The 22,922-nt window shown below is 45.0% G+C and overlaps 1 protein-coding gene and 1 long non-coding RNA gene across 2 annotated transcripts in view; one reads left to right on the forward strand and one right to left on the reverse strand.

Moving 5' to 3' along the window:
- Positions 1-8,377: 8,377 nt before the first annotated feature.
- On the reverse strand, positions 8,378-9,937 carry LOC146196511 (uncharacterized). Its single transcript, XR_014706120.1, has 2 exons — positions 9,821-9,937; positions 8,378-9,755 (listed from the first exon to the last, which is right to left on the reverse strand). It is a non-coding gene; the product is annotated as an uncharacterized LOC146196511 (long non-coding RNA).
- LOC146196512 (solute carrier family 12 member 9) overlaps positions 8,575-22,922 on the forward strand; it is a 32,880-nt gene continuing 18,532 nt past the window's right edge. The window contains exons 1-6 of the mRNA XM_084598269.1: positions 8,575-9,216; positions 11,623-11,757; positions 14,645-14,779; positions 17,174-17,467; positions 19,644-19,751; positions 20,473-20,584. Coding sequence (XP_084454395.1) covers positions 8,862-9,216; positions 11,623-11,757; positions 14,645-14,779; positions 17,174-17,467; positions 19,644-19,751; positions 20,473-20,584 — 1,139 coding nt within the window. The 5' untranslated portion in view covers positions 8,575-8,861. The remainder of the gene's footprint in view (positions 9,217-11,622; positions 11,758-14,644; positions 14,780-17,173; positions 17,468-19,643; positions 19,752-20,472; positions 20,585-22,922) is intronic.

Here is a 22,922-nt window from a genome sequence, read left to right on the forward strand (position 1 = left end):
AACAATACGTAGAGGTTAATGGTTTCAAATCAAACGAGCTTCCAGTCACATCAGGTGTACCCCAAGGGAGCGTGTTAGGACCGCTGCTTTTCATAATTTATATTAATGATCTGTCTGTTTCTCTTCCTGATAATGTCTCTTTAAGGAGGAGGAGGAGGAGGAAGAACATTTATTTCCGCCGAATATGGTGCAGCAGCCACCTACGAGTCCGCACGCAGGCGTCCGGGGAGGCAGTCTGTCACACCGCGGCCAGAGGACACCCGGCCTCGTCTAGGAGAAGAGGTCTTCAGCCTCGGCCGCCAGGCGGACGGCGAATCGCTGTGTTTTTTCGTCGGAGCTTCTTAGCGTGGTCTCCCATTCATCGCTAGTTTTAATCGCGTTGCGCCCTGGGGCACGAACGCATCTCCATATTATATGATCTAATGTTGCCACGTGGCCGCAAAATTTACAAATTTCGGTTTCTGCACCGTCCCTCTTCCGCCCTCTGGCGCCCGTCCAACTCCTCCACAGGGGCGAAAAGAAATTTCGAGCTTGGAGTCTTCTCCAGTCATACGATTCCTTTTTACTCAGGGATCTAACCGGTGGCGGATATATCCTCCGGTCTTTCTTCAAGTTGTCCGTTACATCCCTAAAGGTACCTATACATTCTTTGGTTTTAGATGTTGTGGAGGCGTCCGCAGCACCCCGAGGTAGCGAGGAGCGGGCGAGCATGTGGGCAGCCTCGTTGCCGGCGAGACCGGCGTGTGCTGGGGTCCAGATTATGGTCACGCTTTCGGCGAGAGACGACTCGTTCAGAAGTTTTGCAGCACGATTGCTGACTCTACCCTTGCTAAAATTTCTAACCGCCGCTTTGCTATCGCTGATGACGTGTTTCACGCCTGGTCGTGCAATGGCAATGGCTATTGCAATCTCCTCCGCCTCTACCGGCGGTAGATCTCGATTTCTTTCTATTCCTATGGCGATCCCAGTGTCCAATAGGGCGACCGAGGTTACGTCGCCTTCTTTCCCGATCGCTGCATCGGTGTAGGCGACCGATCCCGGCGGGAGTTTGTCCAATTTGTTAGCGAGGTGCTTAGCTCTGCTTTTTCTCCTCCCCTCGTCGTGTACGGGGTGCATGTTCTTCGGTATGGGCGAGACGTATAGATGCTTTCTGATTTCTCGATCTATGCTTTCTCTGACACTTTCGCCTTCCCCGGGCGCTAGTAGGTTTACCCAATCGAGGATTTGCCTACCCGCCGCCGTTCCTGCGAGTCGCTCTCTCTGGGACAGCCTGACCGCCGCAGCCAGCTCTTTCCACTCATTATGCAACCCCATTTTCTCTAGAATGTCGTTAGAGGTAGTTATGGGGAGTCCTAGAGCGCACTTCGTGCATCTCCTAATTATGGTGTTTAATTTGTGTTCTTCGGTCTTGTTGATATTTAGGAATGGAGTCGCGTAGCACATTCTGCTCGTGACAAAAGCTTGTACGAGTCTGAGTCTACTAGCCTCCGTGAGACCACTCCTTCTGTTGGACGTCTTCTTAAATACTCTGACTACGAGCTCCGCCTGATCTTTTAATTTCTTCATCAGGCTTTTGTTACTACCCCTGCGGTTGATAATCATACCTAATATTCTAATTTCATCTACTTTCCGGACTTCGTTTCCGTTGACTTTAATTTTGATATCTGGAGTTATCTTCCCACTACTGCTGGTCATTACCAGAAGCTCCGATTTTTCTGGCGAACAGCATAGACCTACGTCCTCTGCGTGATAGCTGATTATATTTGCTGCCTCTTGGAGCCTGGATGTGATGTACGAGTCGTTCCCTTCGCACATCCAGACGGTCACATCGTCCGCGTAGATGCTTAGTTTTAAGTCATCGAGATGGCCAAGCTTACTGGGGAGCTTCCTCATTACGATGTTAAAAAGGAAAGGTGAGAGCACAGCTCCCTGCGGAGTGCCTCTGTTACCCAGCGGGAACTCCTCCGAACATAAGCCCTGAAAGCTGATGATCGCCGTCCTGTCTCGCAGGAATGATCTAATATAGTTGTAGGTTCTTTCGCCTACTCTAAGCTCAGCGAGCCCGTCGAGAATGGCGTCGTGACTGACGTTGTCAAAAGCTTTCTTAAGGTCTAAGCCTAGAATAGCTTTCGTATTTTTTTTCCTGAAGTCTCTGACAACATCGTTATGTAGTCTGAGCATGGTATCTTGCGTACAAAGGCCGGGCCTGAATCCGACCAATTCAGCCGGCCACGCATCATTCTCTTCGGTGTATTTGGTTAGCCTCCTCTGAATAACTTTCTCAAGTAGTTTGCCTACGCAGGATGTTAGCGATATTGGGCGGAGATTCTCCAAACCCGGTGGTTTTCCCTGCTTGTGGATTAGGGTGATCTTAGCCCTTTTCCACTCTTGGGGTACTTGACCACTCTCCCACACCTGATTTAAATATTTGGTTAGGGCATTGATCGATTCGTCGTCCAGATTTGCGAGCATCTTGTTATTAACGAGGTCCGGCCCGGGGGCCGAGCGTCTTTTTAGGCCGTGCAGCTCCGCTCTGACTTCTGCCACTGTTATGGACGCGTCAAGCTCGCTGTTCGCCGGTCCGTTGTAATCTCTGTAATGCGCTGTGGCGGGGGGAGCTACGTACATGGACTTGAGCTTGTCAATGAGCTGTTTGTCCGTACCCTTAAAGTTATACCTCGCCTTGACCTGTTCTATATTGGCGACCGTTTTGGACTTAGTCGGGTCTATCAGGAACCTGAGCAGTTGCCACGTCTTGGCCCCATTCATGGTGCCCTCCATCTCGTCGCATTTGTTATCCCAACGTTGCGACTCGAGTTTCCGGGCGTATTTTTCTATTTCGACGTTGTGTCTGGCTATCTCTCTCCTGAGATTGCGGTTCCACTTTTGCTTTTTGAGCTTCTTCGTTAGCTCTTCTTTCTTTTTGAACATGCCGAATAACCTGCTATCCATCGCCTCAGGCAGACCTTCGCCTTTAATTTCTTCGGTGGCCTCGTTTACATGGGTAATTAATTGGGCGGCCCAATTTTGAATGCACTCTATATCTCCAATTTCTTCCCGTTCTCTGATCTGTCTGAATTTATCCCAATCCACTTGGGTTTCCGTCCGACACACAGCGCGCTTAACGCTCACTTTCCTACTTAGTTCTACCTCTAGCACGTAGTGGTCGCTACCTAGATCCTGATGCTTGTTCGTCCACTTGACTATGCCAGTTCTATGGCAGAGAGTCAAGTCCGGGTTTGTGTCCACTGACACACTGTTGCCCACCCTCGTCGGGCATCTAATGTCGTTAGCGATGTAGAGGTTTGACTCAGTGATATCTTCCAACAGCGTTTGACCCTTCGGGCTGCTGGTCGTGTAACCCCATTCTCGATGTCTGGCATTAAAATCGCCGGCTATTATTAGTGGGTTCTTACCTGCCAGGCTAATCGCTCTCTTAAATATCGGGCCAAACCTCGCCTTCGTGCACTTCGGGGAGCTGTACACATTGAGTAGAAATATGCTGCCTCTGTTCTTTTTACCGGTCAGGATTTCCACAAAGACCGTTTCGGTCTCCCTGTTACCTACTTCGTGCTGGACGACGGCGACGTTGTTTTTGACGTACGTCACGACCTGTGTTTTACTTCCCTTCCCGCTATCGTAGCTTTTGTACCCCGAAAGCTTCCATACACCTCGCGTTTCCTGCAGAGCCATTGCCAAAGGCTGTGTGTTCTGGCTAGCTACGTACTGTTGCAAGAGCCATCGCTTCATTGACAACGACCGGCAATTCCATTGCCAAATTTTAGACGTTTTGGGATCCATTATGATTTTGATATTGTATACCCGATGCGTTGCAAAGGGCTTGAAGCATCTTTTCTAGCACTCCAAATCTCGCCTCAAGTTTCTTATTCAGGTTCAATTCGAAGTCTATGATTTCATCCTTGACTAATTTTCTAAAAGCCACGTGCTTTCTGGCTTGTCCAATTACACTAGTGTCATCCGATTTACGTTTCGCAGGTCTAGCCTGATCGATATTCATTTCATCTGAGTCGTCACTGTCCCTGCCACAATTGCTCTCGCTCGCCCCACCGGGGCCCCGTATGACGGGCGGCCTGAGCATCGGAGGTGCCGGTGCAGGTGTAGCTTTTGCCTCTTTTAACTCTTTAATTACCTCGACTAGAGATTTGAGGGTTTCTTTAATCTCTTTGATGTCTTCTTTAATGATTCTGATTTCTTTGCTATGCTCGGCTTGAGTCTGTTGTAATTCCGAAAGTTCCAAGTTTTTTTCTTTGGAGACCCCGCTAGCGAAGCTGACCGACTTACCGCCTGCGTTAACTTCTTCATTCGTCTTTGCTTGTCCGGCCGGCGTCTCCCCGGGCTTCGGCCAGTGGTTCTTGTCTTCCTTGGGTGGCGGTGGTTGTGGCGGCCCCTTGTTCTTGCTCTTGGATCTGGGCTCATCTCTGGTGACGGATGCGCTGGAGTCTCTCGCACGGCCCGTTGTGCCCGCGGCGTCGCCTCTTCCTCTCGATCTGCCCCGGGTTTTCGTTGGCTCTTGCTGCTTGTTTTGAGCCTGGGTGGCTTCTTTCTCTGCTTGTCGGACTTTGAGAATGTGCGGGGTCCGGTACATGCTTCTGCAGCGGTTGTGCCCCAGGGGGTGGCAGCCGCCGCACAGTAGGCATTGCGGCTCGCAGTTTTGTTCGTGCCCCTCCGGTGGATTAAGCATTCTGCACCCTCGGCATCGAGGGCTGGTGGGGTCCGGGCAGACGTCCGACCGATGTCCTAGGTTGCCGCATGCGTAGCACACATCGAATTTCTTTTTGTAGAGGTTACACCGGTATAGCAATCCGTTGAACCACACCTCTCGCGGGACTTCTTGGTCTTCGAAAATGATGAGCACGGTTTTAGACTTTTTCCCGAGCCTCCTCGCTCCAATGTAGCCGGGGTTATCTCTGAGTCCCTGCCGAATTTCCTCCTCCGTGACGTCCAGCGGAACGTCGTATATGACGCCCTTGCCGCCCTCCGGCATGGCCGCGTGAGCAGTTGCGTCTATCTCAACTGGCCCGATTTTTATGGTCGTAATTTGCTCGTACCGCTTTGCCCTGCCGAGCTCCGGGGTCATAATTAGTAGGGACTGATTCTTCGGGTTGGCGATGAATCTGTCTTCCCCATTCAGGTTGAGGCCTGCAGCCGTAACCAGGACCTGGCGCAGCTTCGGTCCCGCTTTCCTTGTCAGCTGATCGGCGCCGCCGTGCGGTCGCAGCACTACGCGGAACATCTCCTTCGGTATTTTCGATCTGACCGTGCCTACGGATCTCTCGGCGAGTGACCTCTTTAAGGCTTTTTGCAGATGACTGCATACTTTTTAAGACCATAAATGAGCCCAACGATCACTACACCTTGCAAAATTCGCTATTAGCTGTTCACCAATGGTGTCTTAAATGGGACATGAAATTAAACCTCGACAAAACAGTCCTATTGCGAATTTCACGTAAAAAACATATCAGTCATTTCTCTTACAGCCTGCTTAATCATTTAATTGAGGAGACTACACATTATAAATATTTAGGGGTAACCTTAACTCATTATTTAACTTGGTCTTCTCATATTTCCGACATTTGTTCCTCCGCATTTTCCAAGCTGTGCTACTTGAGGCGGAAACTTAATGATGTTCCAAGTAATCTCAAACTTCTTGCATACACATCCTTTATTAGGTCTAAATTAGAGTATGCTTCAGTTTTATGGGATCCTTATTTAAAAAAAGACATACATAAAATAGAGATGGTGCAAAGGAAAGCGGTTAGGTTCATTTACAGTAAATACAAGAGGTCAGACTCACCTACTACACTAATGAAAGCTAACCATATTCCACTACTTGAACTACGCAGAAAAATGTCCCGTTTATTGTTTATGCACAACCTCTTAACACACAAATTAAACATACCTCGCCCTGAAATTCTTAAACAATTGTCGCGCAGGACACATAATTCAAGAAGTAACATGCTCAAACCCATTTTTGCAAGGACTAACTCTTTCAAGCACAGTTATTTTCCACGGACCATTTCCGACTGGAACTGTCTTCCTGAGGCCATTCTCCAGTCTTCCAATTTCATTAAAGCTCTAGAGTTGCATTTTTTTGAATGATAGAGTGTTGTATTTTGTTGACTTGTTCATTTACTCTAATCCCGTGTTTTTATTTTTATTTTTATTTGTTGTTTTAATGCCTTGTATATCCACTCCTGCCTGGGCCAAAATATTGGCCTGCAGTATTTTGAAATAAATAAATAAATAAATAAATAAATAAATAAATAAATAAATAAATAAATAAATAAATAAATAAATAAATAAATAAATAAATAAATAAATAAATAAATAAATAAATAAATAAATAAATAAACAAATAAATAAATAAATAAATAAATAAATAAATATGGACGACTATTGCCCCGGACACTCCAGTGACAACGCTAAGGGGAAGCGGCGAAATGCGAAGTGGGCGATAGATTTACTGCGCTCCTCATCCACAGTTGCTACATCCGTATGTGACGTTGCATCGAACGCAATCATCGCACTCCCCTGAACGCGCACGCACTGTAACACATAGTGCTCGTGTGTACGACGCTGACAACGGCGGTTTCTCTCTACCCTATCTTTCTCTCCCTTTGGGTTGAGCATCAATGTGTCTGTCTCGACACGAGGGCAATAACGTTACATCGTTTACCCTCTCGGCAAGGATGACGTCATGCTATTCATAATGGGTGATTTAATAAAGAAGGGTTATGGGATATCATAAATTGTTGGGTATACAGGGATGAAGACTATTGCATTGCCATTAATAAAAATAACTGATTTAAATGTGGCTGGCAGCCATTGAAATGGGTCCAATGTCAGCAGCACTTTTATGAAACATCTGCATCATCAGGGTCTAAACGAAGACCGCGGCAGATTTTTCTGTGGCCTGAGAAATTCTTGGAGTGGGACCACTGCCACCTCCACTTGCATTCACTTGGTCCCATCACTGACAACAGGCCGGCTTTCAATGTCCACAGATGGAACAATGATTAACGGTCTTCACTGTTCACGTCCTGGTCAAAACTTGTAGGCCTCAGGAGCGAAGGACGATACAGCTGACACGGATCTAGGCCAGAACAGGACCGCCAACCATGGCTTCACCGCCAGCAGTCGTCTTTATTTTCTTCTTTCAGCGGCCGTGCGTTGGCCGCGCTCTTGGCGCAGCCAGGTAAAGGAGCTACAAGCTTATATATTTGGATAACTGACTTTATGACACAAGGCCATGTGAATGATATAGCTGATTTTCTAGGTGATTACCCGACGCCGCATGGACACTTCAGTTACTATAAATAAATCAGACTGGCTTTTATGTGCCAGACGAACTTAACTGGGGTGAATTTAACACAACGGTAGCCACAGCAGCCCATTGGCAACGCACAGGACTTAACCGCCGGCCAGAAAGCATACGGAAGGAACAAACCTCCACACGTGAAGAAGGTGCCCACCCAGTCATCAACCAACCTTGATACATCAATACTAATCCTATATTTTGCAGTTTTATTTTTGCAGAAATTTCAGTAAGGATACCTCAGCGAAGGTTATCACTGCCGTTTCTAATTCAACTTTCCAAATAGCAAAATTCCATTTGTCTATACTGGGAAACAATTTGAAGGTTCAGTTCGCACAGCCTTTTCGAATGTCGCGAGCTTTCAGGTTTCCCTGTCGACGCCGTGGTTCCTTTTAATTGGTAGCGACATTCAAAGTGTATGTCCGAACTGAATCTTCAAATTGTTTCCTAGTATACGCAAGTGGAATTTCCAATTCGGAACATTCAGTTAGAAGGCAGGGATAACCTTCCGTGTGTTCTCCATATTGCTTTCTGCAAAAATAGGACTATACAATAGGGAATTAGAATATAGAATATAATATAGAAAATAGAACAGAATTAGGCTTTTGTAAATAAAAGAAAATAGCAGCCTAATTTCCTGAGTTGTTTACATTGTTCACGCCGTCGCAACAGCATCTGGTAGTGACTAAGCGAATAACATCGATTCAGCACTTCAGAGTCAGCAATAATGCATTGAGAAAGGTAAAACAGTAACAGGGGCGTATTATGCAATTACGCATGGACTCTTTACATGATAAGATTAGGAGCCCAATCTCCAGTAAAAAGAAAAGGCAATGTGGCCCAATTGGGAATATCCCACATGAAAATTTTCCAATCGTGTATTTGTAAACAATTCAGTTTCCATTTCAAACACATTGATCAAACAAGTATTATGTAACATATTAATAGGTAGCTCGCAAGGCTTCATGCGAGACACGGACGAGCATGCACGGCTCACACACCATATAAGAATATAGTAAACAGTCAGAGGCTGAGGCAACACTAAAGTAATCAGTACATTTATTCCCTGCATGATATTTTCTTCTGGGGTGCCTTTCAAATATAAATTCGCACTTCTGTCAATACAATTTTCCCGCGCCAGCAAAGTGTCGCTTGAGTATCAACACGCTGCGGCAGGTGTCTCGGTAGTCGCTAAAATCAGCTGACAACTGCACCACGTGCTGCCACCTGACGCGTTTTTGTCAAACTTCGTGTTATGTCGACGTCCGGTGTTCGCGTCCGACCTGCGCCAGCCAGCAGCAGCAGCAGCAGCAGGAGGTGTGTAACGGCATCGGTGGTCCTTCGAGCACGTCGAGATCCGAACGGTGAGGTGGCCGCGCGTCCAGTGGCGCGCTCGGCCCATGGGTGCCAGGTGATACACGTCGCCGACCTGCCGCTGCTGTCGCGGTGACAGGCGCTGCTCGTGACCTCCTAGCGCCGGCTTGCCTCCAACAGCACTGTCGCCACACGGTACGGACCAGAGCGTATGGCTCACAACCACAAGCACGTCCAGCCGTCGTCATTAGGCTTCGCAGTGCCCGAACACCCAGTGGTGGTCGTCCAGATGACGGACCCAAACAACAGCGCGTCCGTCACATCGCAGTCATCCTCGGTGGCCTCCCTCTCATCGTTGGCGCAAGGGGCCGTACAGGTGCCCCGGCCGAATGACAGGACGCCGCTGTTGCGGCACACCAGGCTGTTCCGCAGCCTCAGCGGGGGCACACACAGCCCCCAGCAGACGACCTGTCAGGCGCCGTCCACGCGCCGGCTGGCCACATTTTCGGGATGTTTCACACCCGTCTGCCTCTCCATGTTCAGCGCGATCCTATTCCTTCGCATCGGTACGTGATCACGACGAGCTCTGATTCTTTCTTTTACTTCCTGCTGTCACTTACAGCGTTGCTCGCCCCCGACGGAGAATGTATGGGGGGAGTTCTCGTTTCTTGAGAGAGTGCGGGGAGGCCCTTTTACGGGGTCGCCTTCGCGGGGAGAGCGGCTTTCAGGAAGTGAGTCAGGCGCTCGTGAGCAGAGCGTTACCGCCGAACCGTGCAGGCCCTGTGGAGGCCCTTGTTCTGGATGACAGGCGATAGGGCAGGCCGCTGCTCTCGACGAGCTTGGCAGAGCCTGATGCCAGCATGCGCGGAGTTACTACATATGAAATGTGCTACGCCGCGCTCACGCGCCGATGTTTCATGTGAACAGAAAGGCGCGCATAGCGGCACTTTGAGCGCAGCTGGTAGATGCGAGATTGTTACGCGAGGCTATTAGTTGACAAGTAGCCCGTGTCTGAAGCACAACACAATTACGGCTTCGTCTCTAAATTAGAGGAGCGAAGTGGTCGTCTGGGCCATCTCCAGTTTCGATTCTGCTGAGACTGCGCCTGTAAATGAACAAACGTAAAAAATAAATAAATAAAAAGAGTCATCCATACTCTCGGAAGCTGACCTTCGTTATGTAGAAGGGTGCGGTGTCGAGGTCGAATGAATGGGTGGGTGGCCGCATGTTGTAATCAGCATGTAGCCTCTTTCTGCCCAGACGGAAGGACAACTCACTCTCACCCGCCCCTCCCGTTGTCGCGTTAGCGCAATTTTTTTTTTTTTTTTTTTAACGACTGCGTGGCTTCGCTTTTGCTGGCGTCAACATGACGTCGTTTTGCTCCAGGAACAGCTGCGGTCAGCTGGGTACAATCGCATGCGCTGAATTTAGCCATGCTGCAGGAAGTTTTCGCAGAGTCTTGGTTGATGGTTGGAACCAGTACCACGCAACCAGGCCAATTCAGAACTGGCAGATAATTTAGTTAATATTACGGAGTGTGTGCTACTTGTCGCCGCTGTGACTTTAGGTTGCTAGGCGCACGTGTTCGCAGGTTTGATGCAGGCGCGATTTGAAAACTCCCGCTTACGAAGGTTTACATGCTAATTGAAATTAAGGTTGCAGATGTTAATTTGAAGTCGACTGCTGCGACGGATCTCATGCATTAACTCTTGTAAATTTCATTTGTAATCACGGGTTCTCCAGGCTGTAACAGCTTCCTTTTGGGGTAAAATGCAAAGTTATCTGTGCTAAGATTTTCATGGCAGTGTGAATACCTTCAGGTTGTTTAAATTAATCCAGAGTTTACTACTAGAACCAAACCACAGTGTATGGTTTGCTCTCGGAATTTTATATAGTCTTTTACCCGGTTGCATTTCGATGCTGTCTTGTTGCTTTGCTTGATGTTTTTACATCGGTTGCAGTTATTGTGGGTATGTTTAGCTGAATTGGGCAATAAACAAATGCACCTGTGATTGCACTTCACGCTATCAATTCTAGTTCACTGATACAGTGAACTACATTTCTGCTGAGATGCTAGAGTGAAAAATTATTCAGTGTCATCTGCATGAATAAAATTTGTTCGTGTGGCTTGCTTAATTGTGCACACATTTTAATAAAATGTTTTTTTTTCAGTGACTGTAGGTCATTAGCCTGCCACTTAAGTATGATTTCCTCGCAGTGGATAAATTATATAGTGTTGCAGCCGTGTTACATATTTAAGGGCTGTTCAGTAAAAACACAAATTTCATAGCCTTCACTCCAGAGAGTTACAATTTGAGTAAATGAAGGGCTCACTGTTGCAGTATGCCATTTATGAAAATGACCCTGGGAAGAGGTTCTAATGTCCAGATTAATTTACTCCATTCTCTGAGTAACTATCGAAACACGTAAGACAAGAGTAAGGATATGACTGTAGTGGGGCCACCAGAGAGTTGTGTGTGGAGATGAGGCTTGGAATGTTGGGACAGAATGACTGCTGCTGGCATAAGGTAAGACTAAGAAAAGATAATTGAGAGCAATTTTTGCCATCAGTGGACTTTCTGTGGATCGTGCTGGAGGAAATAGTATTCGAGATGATGAGGATACACTGCTTAGTTATCTCCCGCCATGTGTGAAAATTAAAATATGCAGCTTTAAGCTTGGATATCAAAACTAGATGTCTGCATTGAAGGTTGTAGACAGAAGTTAATTATTCTTTGAAAGCCCTTTCTTTCCATGTTTATTATGCAAAATAAGCTGCTTCCTTTCAGGTGCCAACAATTGTTTTCTTTGGTGGAATTAATTCATTGCAAAATGAGATTACTGTTGACGTGTCGGCGTCATGTTCAGAGAACTTTGGCCTCCGAGCTTTGGCATGCCACAAAAAAGCCCGCCTGTTACAAGTTGTCATGTTGTGCATGCATTAAGACATTTTTTTTTTCTTTGCATTTCAGGTTTTCTAATAGGTCATTCTGGTCTACTTGAGTGCCTGGTCGAAATTGTGCTTGCCTACTCCATCCTGTTCTTCACTGTGCTGTCCATATGTGCCATCTCCACAAATGGAGCAGTGGAAGGCGGTGGTGCCTACTGTATCCTTCCTGGCTCTGTATTTGGTGCCTTGCTGCAGCATTGATGCTATAGGTGTGGTTTTATTTTGCTAACTTTGGTGGCCCAGAGCATTACAGAGGTGAATGGGGAATGCTGGAAGGCTCATTAAATAAAATTCAATGGTAGGTATAAACATATTTGTTGGGGCAAATTGCAGGAAACAGTAAAAAAAAAAAAAAAAAAAAAAAGCAAGAGTGATTAAGAAATGTGATTGTACTTTATAGAATGATTGGAAATGAAAGCATAGTTGTAGGAATGTCTACTATATGTTGGGGAAAACTGTTCCAACTTGTAGAGATGGTGGGAGAAAATGGTTGCTAGATAATGATGGAGGCTTGAGAGCAAACCTGTGTGTGAAATGTGTGGACAGGAGCTCACAGTTTATTATATATTAATCCCATGCTCACAACTTGAAGAACTATAGGAAAAAATATTTTACTGTATTTTACAAGGAACACATTCCATTTCACCCTGCATTGCTTTTAGGAGAACAAGCACTCGTCAATTTTTCTATTGCTTGCGCATTTCTGAAGAAAGCAAATGTTTTGAATCAAACATAAGTATCATAACCCTAGACATCTGATAGATCATCTAACCTTGTGTTTGGTGCATGATAGCCACTGTTGCTTATGTTGCATAAAACCACATATAACTAAATGAGGTTTCAGAGCATTAGATTCTTTCAATATATATATATATATATATATATATATATATATATATATATATATATATATATATATATATATATATATATATATATATATTCCTAAGTATTGTTCACTCTTGGACTGTTAGTTTAGCACAAGCTAATTTTTCCTGTTCTTAAGCCATAGGTATCACTGAGCAGAACTAACTTAGGCCATAGATTTGAGAATGAACAAATTTCCTAGCTGAAATAGATGAGAGGAAATAGTTGTGGGCTTGGCACGTAATTGGAATGGAAGGCAACCGACATTCTCTCTGTGTAACAGATTGGATTGCCAGAGACGGGAAACGTAGCAGGATTCCCTGCCACTGTCTTGAAGTTAATGACAGTGTGTTCTAGCCTCTGGGATCTGTGCCAAACATGCTGTATTATTGCACGGCAGTGAAGGTGGTGACATCTATGTTAAATTTTTTCTCCTTTTCTAGCTTCTCAAGATTAGCCTTTGTTGTCATTTAGCACTTTTGGTTAGAATGCTGTAGTCTGTTAATATAAGCCAACTTCAATTTGTCTTCAATGTCCCTTTAACTTTGGTCCAACGACAGTTTTTCTGCGTTCAGAGGCAGACAGAAGTGCGGACATGGGCTCTTGCGGGCACACTCGTCCTTCTGAATGGCGCTGAAACAACAATTGCACTCAGGAGGAATTGCCCGGGCTTTCTTCCTGTAATCTGTGCTAGGGTGTGATCCATACACAACTTATCATGTTTGCTGATAAGATACCTATGCCTTTGTTGGGGAATTCATTTGTCAGGAAGCCATCACCTGTGGCCAGCAGCATCCTGTATGTTACCGTGTGACATACTATGAAGTCATGACAGGTTGTTTTCTCTATTTGGTGTCTTTCCTCAAACATAGGTTCAATAGCATTTTTAAAAGAAAAGGACGTCTGTAGATATGCCAATGTGTGCTTTGTCGTATTGTATCCCTGATATCTCTCCCACGACAATGCGGGATTGCATTATCCAGAAATAATAAATGTTGTAGAACCATAGGCGTTGAAATTTGTCCAATTTTTAATTGCAGCAAGTGCTGCTTTGGCGTGTAGAAATGAATTGTTAATCATTTAACCTTCATGTGTTGTTAAATTCAGTGATGTAGAATTTTGATGTGGAATAGCTGTTTATGTAGCCTGAGAAGGAATTGCGTAATTAACACAAAAATTTCTAGAACCTTCTTTGAATAGGATGACTCCTTTTCACACTTCATTAGGCCCACAAGTTGATGATTCTCGATTTTTGTAATATAGTACTGTTTCTTGAAACGTAGGTTGCCAGTTTACACTTAACCTAAGATTGATTGATAGATCCATTCATTCTTGAATGATGGGTGGATTGAAACCATTATTGGTTCCCGGCTAGGAAAGAGCGAAAGGAAAGTGGGCGGGGCCATCTTCCATGAGTTGCCATGGGCCTTCGGCATGGTGAAGGAATTTCAACAGCAGCTTAGCCTAAACATTACCTTATTGTGCCAGTTAATTGCTGCTACACATTACTCCTTGCATATTTAAACAATCTTCCCTAATTGAGTCATCTAGGCCAGAGAGCATTTGAAAGAGAAAGCTGTTCTCGAGTTCTATCTCTGTGAACAATGTACCTGGAGAAACGCAAGTGTGGGGAGATAATGCTTCAGATTTTGACCGAGAATGGAGCTTTATCTTTCAGTTGCGCAACATTTATGATGGGTGCTTTCCATGCATGTGACGACCCTTCAGGAACTGATAAAGTGAAAGGACTTCACATGTGCTAACTGTATATCTGCTTTCTGAAGTAGTGTCGTAATGGACAATGGCTTGTCACCTTAATGCTTTGTGGTTGCTGATATTGTAGTCCATGATTGCAATGTGGATTTTTTTTTTTTTTTGCAGTAGTGCATAGCTCGGAACAGAGAGGGCACCACACACCCTGCAAAGCACATAGGAGGCGTGATGATCATAATTTTCAGTATTCTTTGGTTGTGCCTGCGAAATTCATGCCATCAGAAAGCATTGATGGTCGTTTAAGTGGTGTACACTGATATAATAGTGATTTCTTTTAACATGAGTGATGGTGTTTGCAAACACTGTCACTCTACAAAGCACCACTTGCTTTGTAGAGTGATGGTGTTTTGCAAACAGAAATTTTGGAAGAGCACGGGCTGTAAGCCTTGACATTGTTCCGTCAGTCATGATCAGCCGAGCCCTGGGCCCTGAATTTGGTGGCAGCATTGGCACCCTGTTCTTCATTGCAAACATCTTCTCCAGTGCCCTTTACATAACAGGATGTGTAGAGGGTTTGGTCAACAACTTCGGTCCCTCTGGTAGGTGCTGGTTTGAAATTTTATATGTATGTAATGCTGATTTTGTGTCAGCCAGTGCATAATGCAGACTAGTTGCCTCCGAGATTGTGGTCGTAGTACGCTGGTAGTAGTGACGGTTACTTGCAACATTTTCTTCAGAGGTAAAGTCTGAGTGATAGTCCGGTGTATGCAAGACATGCATCGTGTACCCTGTTTAAGCATTTACAAATTTGTTGCCCTTATTCTCAAGTATATACCTGCTGCTGCCTGCATGCTGTATGAGGTTGGGACACATTTACGATCCCCGTGCAGTAGAAATTATTTCAAGGCCCCTCCACTACACCACCCATTTCTTTTTTTTTTTTCTTTTCTTACTTTTCTTTTTATTCCTTTCCTCACAGCACATTTGAAATGCCTGCCTAGGCTTGAAACAGTAACTGCGTCTTTTCCTTTTCTCAAAACCGACCTTCATATCTGTTCTGAAAAATGTCATCGTAATCAACGTCTGTGGCAGCTCTGAGCATTTGGCAAAATCATGCTGCTGTGATCTAGTGATGGTGGTGATGTGGTGTGTCTGAAACTGGTGCTGGGTGCCCTTCACTCACAACAAAGAGATGTGCAAGAGCTATACGGATGAGACGCGAGATGTTGCTTCCATGGCCTGTGCTGCACTTTGGTACAGGACTAGCGATGCACAAAGGTGCACTTAGAAATAAGAAGTTTCTTGGGAAAAAGCACGAACATGTGGGTATAACGAAGCTGACCGTAATTAAGAGGAAATGGAGGCACAAAATGCAGAGACTAGGCAACTGATTGTATGTTAGAGTAGTGCAATGGATTCAAAGGGAGGGAGACCATAGCAGAGTGGGGCATGGAGTCAGATTAGGGTGGTATTAGGGAAATTCGCGAGGATAGGGAAGCTGCTGCTGTTGCCAGACACGGACAGTTGCAGATTAATGAAAGAGGCCGTAGTCTTGCAGGGGATGTGACCGAGCCAGTGATTGCGATGAATGATGCTGCATGCAACAAGTCTCTTATCTCGGTCATTGGCTCCTCAATGCACTGCAGCAATTGCTGCCTGCTGAGCTGTCTGTTTGCCTCGCATGTGAGTATGTAAGGATTGCTGATGCGGCACTTTTTGGCTGCATTGGTTTCCTTTCGAGAGGGTGTTCAGGGAAGGCATTTTCTGTAGAAAGTTGTGAAAGGCACCGTGGCGCCGTGGTACAGTGGGTCAGCTTGGTCAGCGTTAGCATGAATTTCGGTTACTGGTTGCTTGGTATCTGCATTTTGATCATGGTCATGTGTGTTCTGTAGAGCACAGCAGGTCTTGCATGATAACAGGCTTTTCACTATGGGGAACTAGACATTTTTAAATGGAAGGAAAGAACTAGGGAAAGATTTTGTCGACAGAATGAGCCGAGAAAAGACAAAAATTAAATGGCAGAGGCCACATAAAGACAGTGTGGTAGAACATTAAATTGCTGATGCTGAGTATGAAATAAAGAACAAATATCGTTTTAAGATTGTGAACAAGGGTCTTGTATGGCTGCTGGATCATCTTGTTTTTATTTATTGCTTGTTTGGTGTGTGGGTTTTCGAGCTTTAATATGATTACTTTGAGCCAGACAAGTTTTCGTTTAACCCTACACTACTCAAGATAAATTTTGTTTTAAAAATATTTTCACATTTACTGCTTTATTAGTTTCTGAGCTCTCCCTTTCAAGCATATTGCTCTGCCTGATTTTTGTATATGTTGAGCGTAAGTACATTTGGCCTAGTCAAGCCACCCTGTTTTTCTGTTTGCACTGTTTGTAGCAATGAGATAAATAGCTAGGCCACAGGTGTACTCATATGATAGTAGCTTAATGTCTCAAATTTGTTTCAGCCATTGCTTTTGAAGCTGGTTCTACAAGCCCAGATTTAATGTTATGATTTGTCATTATGGAAATGTTTGAAAAGTGGTGAAATATTTTTACCCGATCATAAACAGGGCCAATAAATGCAAGACGCTGCTGCATTGTTCGGATGAAAGTGCCAAAACTATTTACAGAATGTGCCCTTATTTTACATTGAGAAGTCAAAGAAAGGGTCATAAATTCAGGTGTAAAGGCAAGCACGTCGTTCAGAAACATTGGTAAAAAACGTGTCACTTGCTAGAGAAATGCTGTGGCTGATTGACTTGCCTTGGTGCCTTGGCTGATTGAAAATTATAAAATAAATTATTTGCTACCCGATAGGCGATTGTTTTTGATAAACTTGCATGCTCTTCTGTGATAGTGCATTCAGGTAGGTACACTGCTGCGACTCTTCTTTCTACCTATCACTGCATACAGTGCACTCTGCTTGATGTACTTGCTACCTCTTATATAGATGTGCTCCTGTGGAAACGTCCACAATTCTAATTTCAATTCCCAGGTGGCGTGGCACGCCTTCTGCCCGAAGGCTTCTGGTACAACCTGCTGTATGGCACGGGCGTCAATTTCGTCAACCTTATAGTGTGCCTGGTGGGGGCAGCCATGTTTGCCAAGACGACGGTGGTCATCTTTGGCGTGGTGATCGTGTCCGCCCTGTCGGTTGTGGTGAGCTTCTTGGCACAGCCGGCCTTTGACGTCCTGCTCCCCCAGGAGAACCAGCACATGCGCGACCTCAACATCACCCGGGCCCCTTACACAGGCTTCAGCTGGGTGACCTTCACCAACAACATCTGGGGTGAGTCTACACAGCCCGTCCAACTTGACTGTGCAGAGTGATGCATGGCAAAACCTCTTCTCTTTGCTGCACCAGTATGTAATGTCAAGACTTGCAAGCTTTAAAAATATCCTGGATGGAAAAATACTAGTAGTGTTCTTGTTTCCCTAAATTGGCAGTTATCATATGACTTGTAAGAAACAATGTATACTAGAAGCAGTGGGAAATGGAACAACTATTTCGCACAGTTATTTTTAGTTAATGTAGCTTTAAACTTCAACAAGCTAGTGACAATGGAATGTTATTGAGAATGTTTTTTTTTAATTGCTGTTCTTGATGTGGCGGCACGTTCTGGAATGAGATGCTTTTTCACTTTTGAAGCTTTTATCGTCAGCTCCGTCAGTATGGCTGATTCTGCCCTAATGTATTGTCACATATATCTGAGGCCGTTTTGGCAGCATCGTCAGGTTTTACTCAAAGTGCCTTCAGCTTTCTGTACCAAGTGAAGTATTTTTGCAGTTGCAGTGGCATTGAGAAACCTTTTTACGTTTCTTTAGCTTGTTCAGTGCAAGAAAAATTTCATAAAAATTGTGTTAAATGCAAAGAAATGGCAAAATGGCAAATGACAGCCACTAATGTCAGCAACAGCAGAAGGCTGGGGCTTCGATGACAGCTATCGTGTGGGATATTTTACGATAATTGTGCTCGTAAATCTGCAGTAATTCTTACAAAGCAGAGTGTAATATAGGGAGTTCACGAACAGGCTGGCCTCTCCTGAAACTCGTGAATATTGTGTCCCTTGCATGTGCAATGGGACATGCTCCTAGTTTTACAAATGGTAGTAATTTGAACAGTGCTTCCAGTTTTAAAAATGCGGTACTCGTTCAACAAGCACTTTTGTGCATGCTGCCATCATACTTTTCATTGAAAACGTTAAAGTATGGCAAGGCTTATGCCTTTATTTTTTAGCAGCGCCAAATGAACGCAGTTAGTCGCCATTGGCAGCGGCTGACACGTTCCTTTTCATGTTTCTTGTATGTCTGCACGCCAGATCTTTGCTCAAAATTCTTCTTCTATGATACCATTAAAATTGCATTTAAGCACATTGTGTGATCTACTTCTGACGAGTAAAATTTTAACATCTCGATTTGCCAGTGAACTACATGCAATTTTTGTTGTTAATATTTTGGTTTTTAGTAACTTCGTTGACGTTTGTTTGACAGCCAAAGACATGGTTATTGTTCAGAAACTTGGAGTTTAATTTTTTCTTGCCGCTCAATTCATACATTTGACAATGCTGAGGGCATTGGCAACTGATTTCCAGCTGGAAGTAAATGGTACCATGTTAACTAGAATGAAAGTTCTGCAAATCAGAATGCAATTGAAGTGCTTGTGAAAGTTGCCTGTCGTGGTAATAATTGCAATGTTTGGTCCTTTTAATGCTTTAAAAGCTCAGTGTTCAGTGAAAGTGAACTCTTTTTCATAAGAGCATGTTACCCATTAAATATATGGGACAAATTCTGTTTGTCTTCAATGTCCCTTTGAAAGTTAATACATATGTGGCTTTTTTTGTGTGTTACCACCTAAATCAGATTGGGCTTAAGTGCATTCAGCAAGTATACTAGAAGAGGGCACGTGTTTTGTCTCCTAGCGCTGTTTTACTCTATTCTTAAGCAAGTGTACTATCAGCTCACGAATGGCAGGTTACCAATATCGGATATTGGTAATGGGATATTGGTCAAGAGGAAAGAGGAAATTGTGTCTTATTGGCATTCACCTATGAGGCAGAAATGTGGAGATGTGGAGGTATGGAACTAAAAATGGCAGGTGTAACATTAAGAGGCAGGAAGCGTCCCGAATGGGCCAGGAAGCAAATGTGAGTTCATGACGTTCTAGTGGAAATCAAGAAGAAATGGGCATGGGCAGGGCATGTAATCCGAAGGCAAGATAACCAGTGGTCTCTATGGGTAACGCATTGGATTCAGAGGGAAGGCAAGCACAGCAGGGGTTGGCAGAAAGTTGGGTGGATGAGGTTAAGAAGATTGTGGAGATCAAATGAATGCAGTTGGAACAGGACCGGGTAAATAAGAGGGATATGAGAGAGGCCTTCGCTCTGCAATGGGAATAGTCTGTCTGATTATGGTGTATGTAGCCTCAGTAGGATTCAGGCATAATTGTTTCTGCTCGTTCTATGCAGCTTCGTACACTATTGACTACACTACGAAGACTATGACTACATTCCCCATAGTGTTTGGCGTACTCTTCAGCGGTGTCACGGGCATCATGGCTGGCGCCAACATGTCTGGTGAGTTCTATATGAACTGCAGAATAAAGCAGTGGGTTTTTTTGATTTTATCTTCCATATTTTACTTTGTGTACCCAGTAAACTTGACAAACAATGTTCCAACTTTGACAGGTCTTGGTTCAATTGTCACTAAACTGTGAATGATTATTATTAAGCTTATATATTGCTGTTAATTGGTGCTGTAGTAACGTAATGATGCAGCTGTTACTCCAGAATCAATTAATGTTTGAACTGGATGCGATAGGTAGACTTGTAGCCATATTGATTTCCTTGCAACATAGTTGGTTTTCACAGCGGTATGTGTTTGGAATTTATTAAAATTTGTCCAGGCTTAGAGACATACCTGTAGAAAAGGTGATGCACTGCCTTTCTTTTGATTTTATTAACTTGTACCCTTCTTTGTTTTAACATACTAGGCCTATTTTAACATACTAGAGTATTGATGGATGCAGGTGCCATTCAGATGCCTTACATCCTCAGTCATTGTGTCAAGCACAGTCACACAAAGGTGATTGCTTGAGGTCGTAGCCTTAGTATTAAGCAGTTTGGCTGTGCAGTTGTGCATCTTGAAAGGACAGGACTCGTAAGCTTTACAATAGGTCACAGCTGGTGTGACTTCGTTTTGGCGTCAAGGGCTAAATTAATTGTACGCGGTAAATTTGTAGTTCGCTCAGTTGACGTTTGCTACATGTTGTCATTATTGGCTTGATGTGCTGTGCAGGGGAATTGAAGGAACCAGCTAAGGCCATTCCCAGGGGCACCCTGTCTGCTGTTGGATTCACGTTTGTCACTTACGTCATCCTCATGTTCCTCACGGCTGGTACCTGCTCCAGGTTTGTGTGTTCATGAGGGCTTCCTTTCTTTGTCAGCTCAGTGCTGCTGTTGCTGTTTGTGGTGACTGTAACCTCCTTGTCACTTTATCAATTTGGTAATGCACTTTGATAATTTCACCTTCTTGTCTGGAGATTGGAGGCATTCAGTAGTCGTGGTATCCTTTTTACTTTGATGCATCTCCTTACTCATGTAAACTCTGAAGCTTCTTGTTTAGATGGTTATTATTTAACCTGGCTTAAATGAAATTTAATTGAAATTGACGAGTTGAACAACATGCAGAGAGAGAGAGAACTTTATTTTCGGGAGTGGTGTTACTGGGTCTTAGTGGAAGAGCCAAATGGCCGTTAGCTGATGGCTTGCGGCGACTTCTCCAGCGCCGTTTACAGTGCCCAATTGTATATCGGGGCTCGCATTGTGCAGAACTTCCTCCCAGGATTCAAGTTTGGGAATTTGTCCGCCTGCTTTAGAGTTTATTAGTCTTTGTAGCCGTGCTGTCTTATGTGCTGTGATCAGCTCCTTTAGTGTTGTGTATCCCAAGTGAGAGAAGTTTTTCTGTGTGGACCTAGCCCAGCCTTGTAGGTGCTTCTAATGAGTCTCTAATTTCTCCTTGTCAGATTGGATGAGACGAAGATAAGGGACTAAGTATGTGAACATTTGTCGTCTTATCCATGCCTTTGAACAGCATGCCGATATTTTTTCTGCGATATCATACCGTTTTTGCACGATTCTAACGTGCCCCGATTGTAACGCACAGTAATAATTATCAGTTGGAAACCACGAAAATAACTTGGCGCTGATTCCACCGCGCACAAGAAATAACGCAGTGAACAAGCGTCTGAACGTTGCTGAAAACATTTAATGGAACAAAATCGGCGCACACAAACATGACCACGAGACGTGGACGCCATAGGCTATTCGCCGTCTAAGTCTGAAGACTGCTCTTTCTCGCTGTTCACCGACCACAAAAGGTCATCTTGTGCACCAGTCGCTGTATGCTGCACGCACGATGCGCACGCGATCCTTTATGGGCCAATCATGATAGCATGATTTAAGCATATATGGTGCGGTTGGACAAATATATCTCAACCAAAAGACAGGCGGCTTACTGGAAGCGTCCATGCCGGAAGCTCACTGGCTTGCTGATACAGATGGCAGTGTGGCTAGCTAAGGCTTATTGAGCTGCTTCGTTTCGGGTTTTCGGTTTCTGTTTTGAAACCTTTCAGCTTTGGGTCCGATCGTAACGCGCATGTATTTTTAAACGCTTTTTTTCGGCAAAAAAAGATATGCGTTAGAATCTGGCCAATACGGTACTACAGTCGAACCCAGATATATCGAACTCGAAGGGGATCGCGCAATAGTTCGATATATCGATAATTCAATATACAAAAATAGGCTTGTGACGCCACTTACGATGCCAAAAAACAATATCATATTTGTCGCGTAATCAACCCACTCGCATAATGAACCCACCCTGCACTTTTGCACGGAGAATTTGAAAAAGAAAAAAAAGCGTTAAGGCCAGCTCGCTCACATGCAAGCGAGTGAGCGATCTCAGCGACGAGCGGCAATGACAGAGCGAAAAATTTCAAACTTGTTGGAACTGCGTCCCTCTCGCTGCTCGAGCCACCGCGGCAGCTCTAAAAAAGGTTTCTGGGTTGCCGCGGCAGAAATCGCGAGCGTTTTCGCTTGCATGTCCATGGCGCGCGTCACTCCGTTTCGGTCGTCTCATCCACAGCTCATTTCTTGGCAGCGTGCCATGATGCTGCGCAGCGATAACGTCGGGGTGCGTTTATCTTTTGATAGCTCCTGCGGTGGCGGGGAGCGAACTTGGCAGAGGCGCCTGTGATGGCTTGATTGCACGTACAAGCCTGGCTCGATTTATCACGCCGGCATGATCGCAGCAGCTGACCGCGTGCTTTCTTGATTCATACATGCAAAAATAAACGACTCCCGCAAAAAAAAAAAAAAAAAAACTGCCGCTTCTTGACGTCCGAACAGCACAACGATAAGAAAGGATGACTCCCAAAAAGAAAAACAAAACAAAGAGAGAGCTGCCGCTTTTTAACGTCCGCAGGCACCATAGCCATCTCAGCCGCCGCGCGCAGAGGGTTCGCAACACACGCTGGAGAAAGCGTCGACGCCTGTCTGAAAACGGGCTGAGCTGGCTTGGCGCATGCGTAGCGTGTGCTGAAGGAGAGAGGGAGAGAGATAGTTTGGCAAAAGGATGGGCACACCCACGCACATGGCTTGCAAACGTCATGTGTTGGCGCGTGGGAAACGATAACTGCAGATGCGCACGCCTTTGGGGAATGGGCGCGGCGCTGCCCAGACCAGCCG

This window comes from Amblyomma maculatum, chromosome 3 (assembly GCF_055883805.1).
Source record: "Amblyomma maculatum isolate TAMU_Amacu chromosome 3, ASM5588380v1, whole genome shotgun sequence".
Classification (NCBI taxonomy): domain Eukaryota; kingdom Metazoa; phylum Arthropoda; class Arachnida; order Ixodida; family Ixodidae; genus Amblyomma; species Amblyomma maculatum.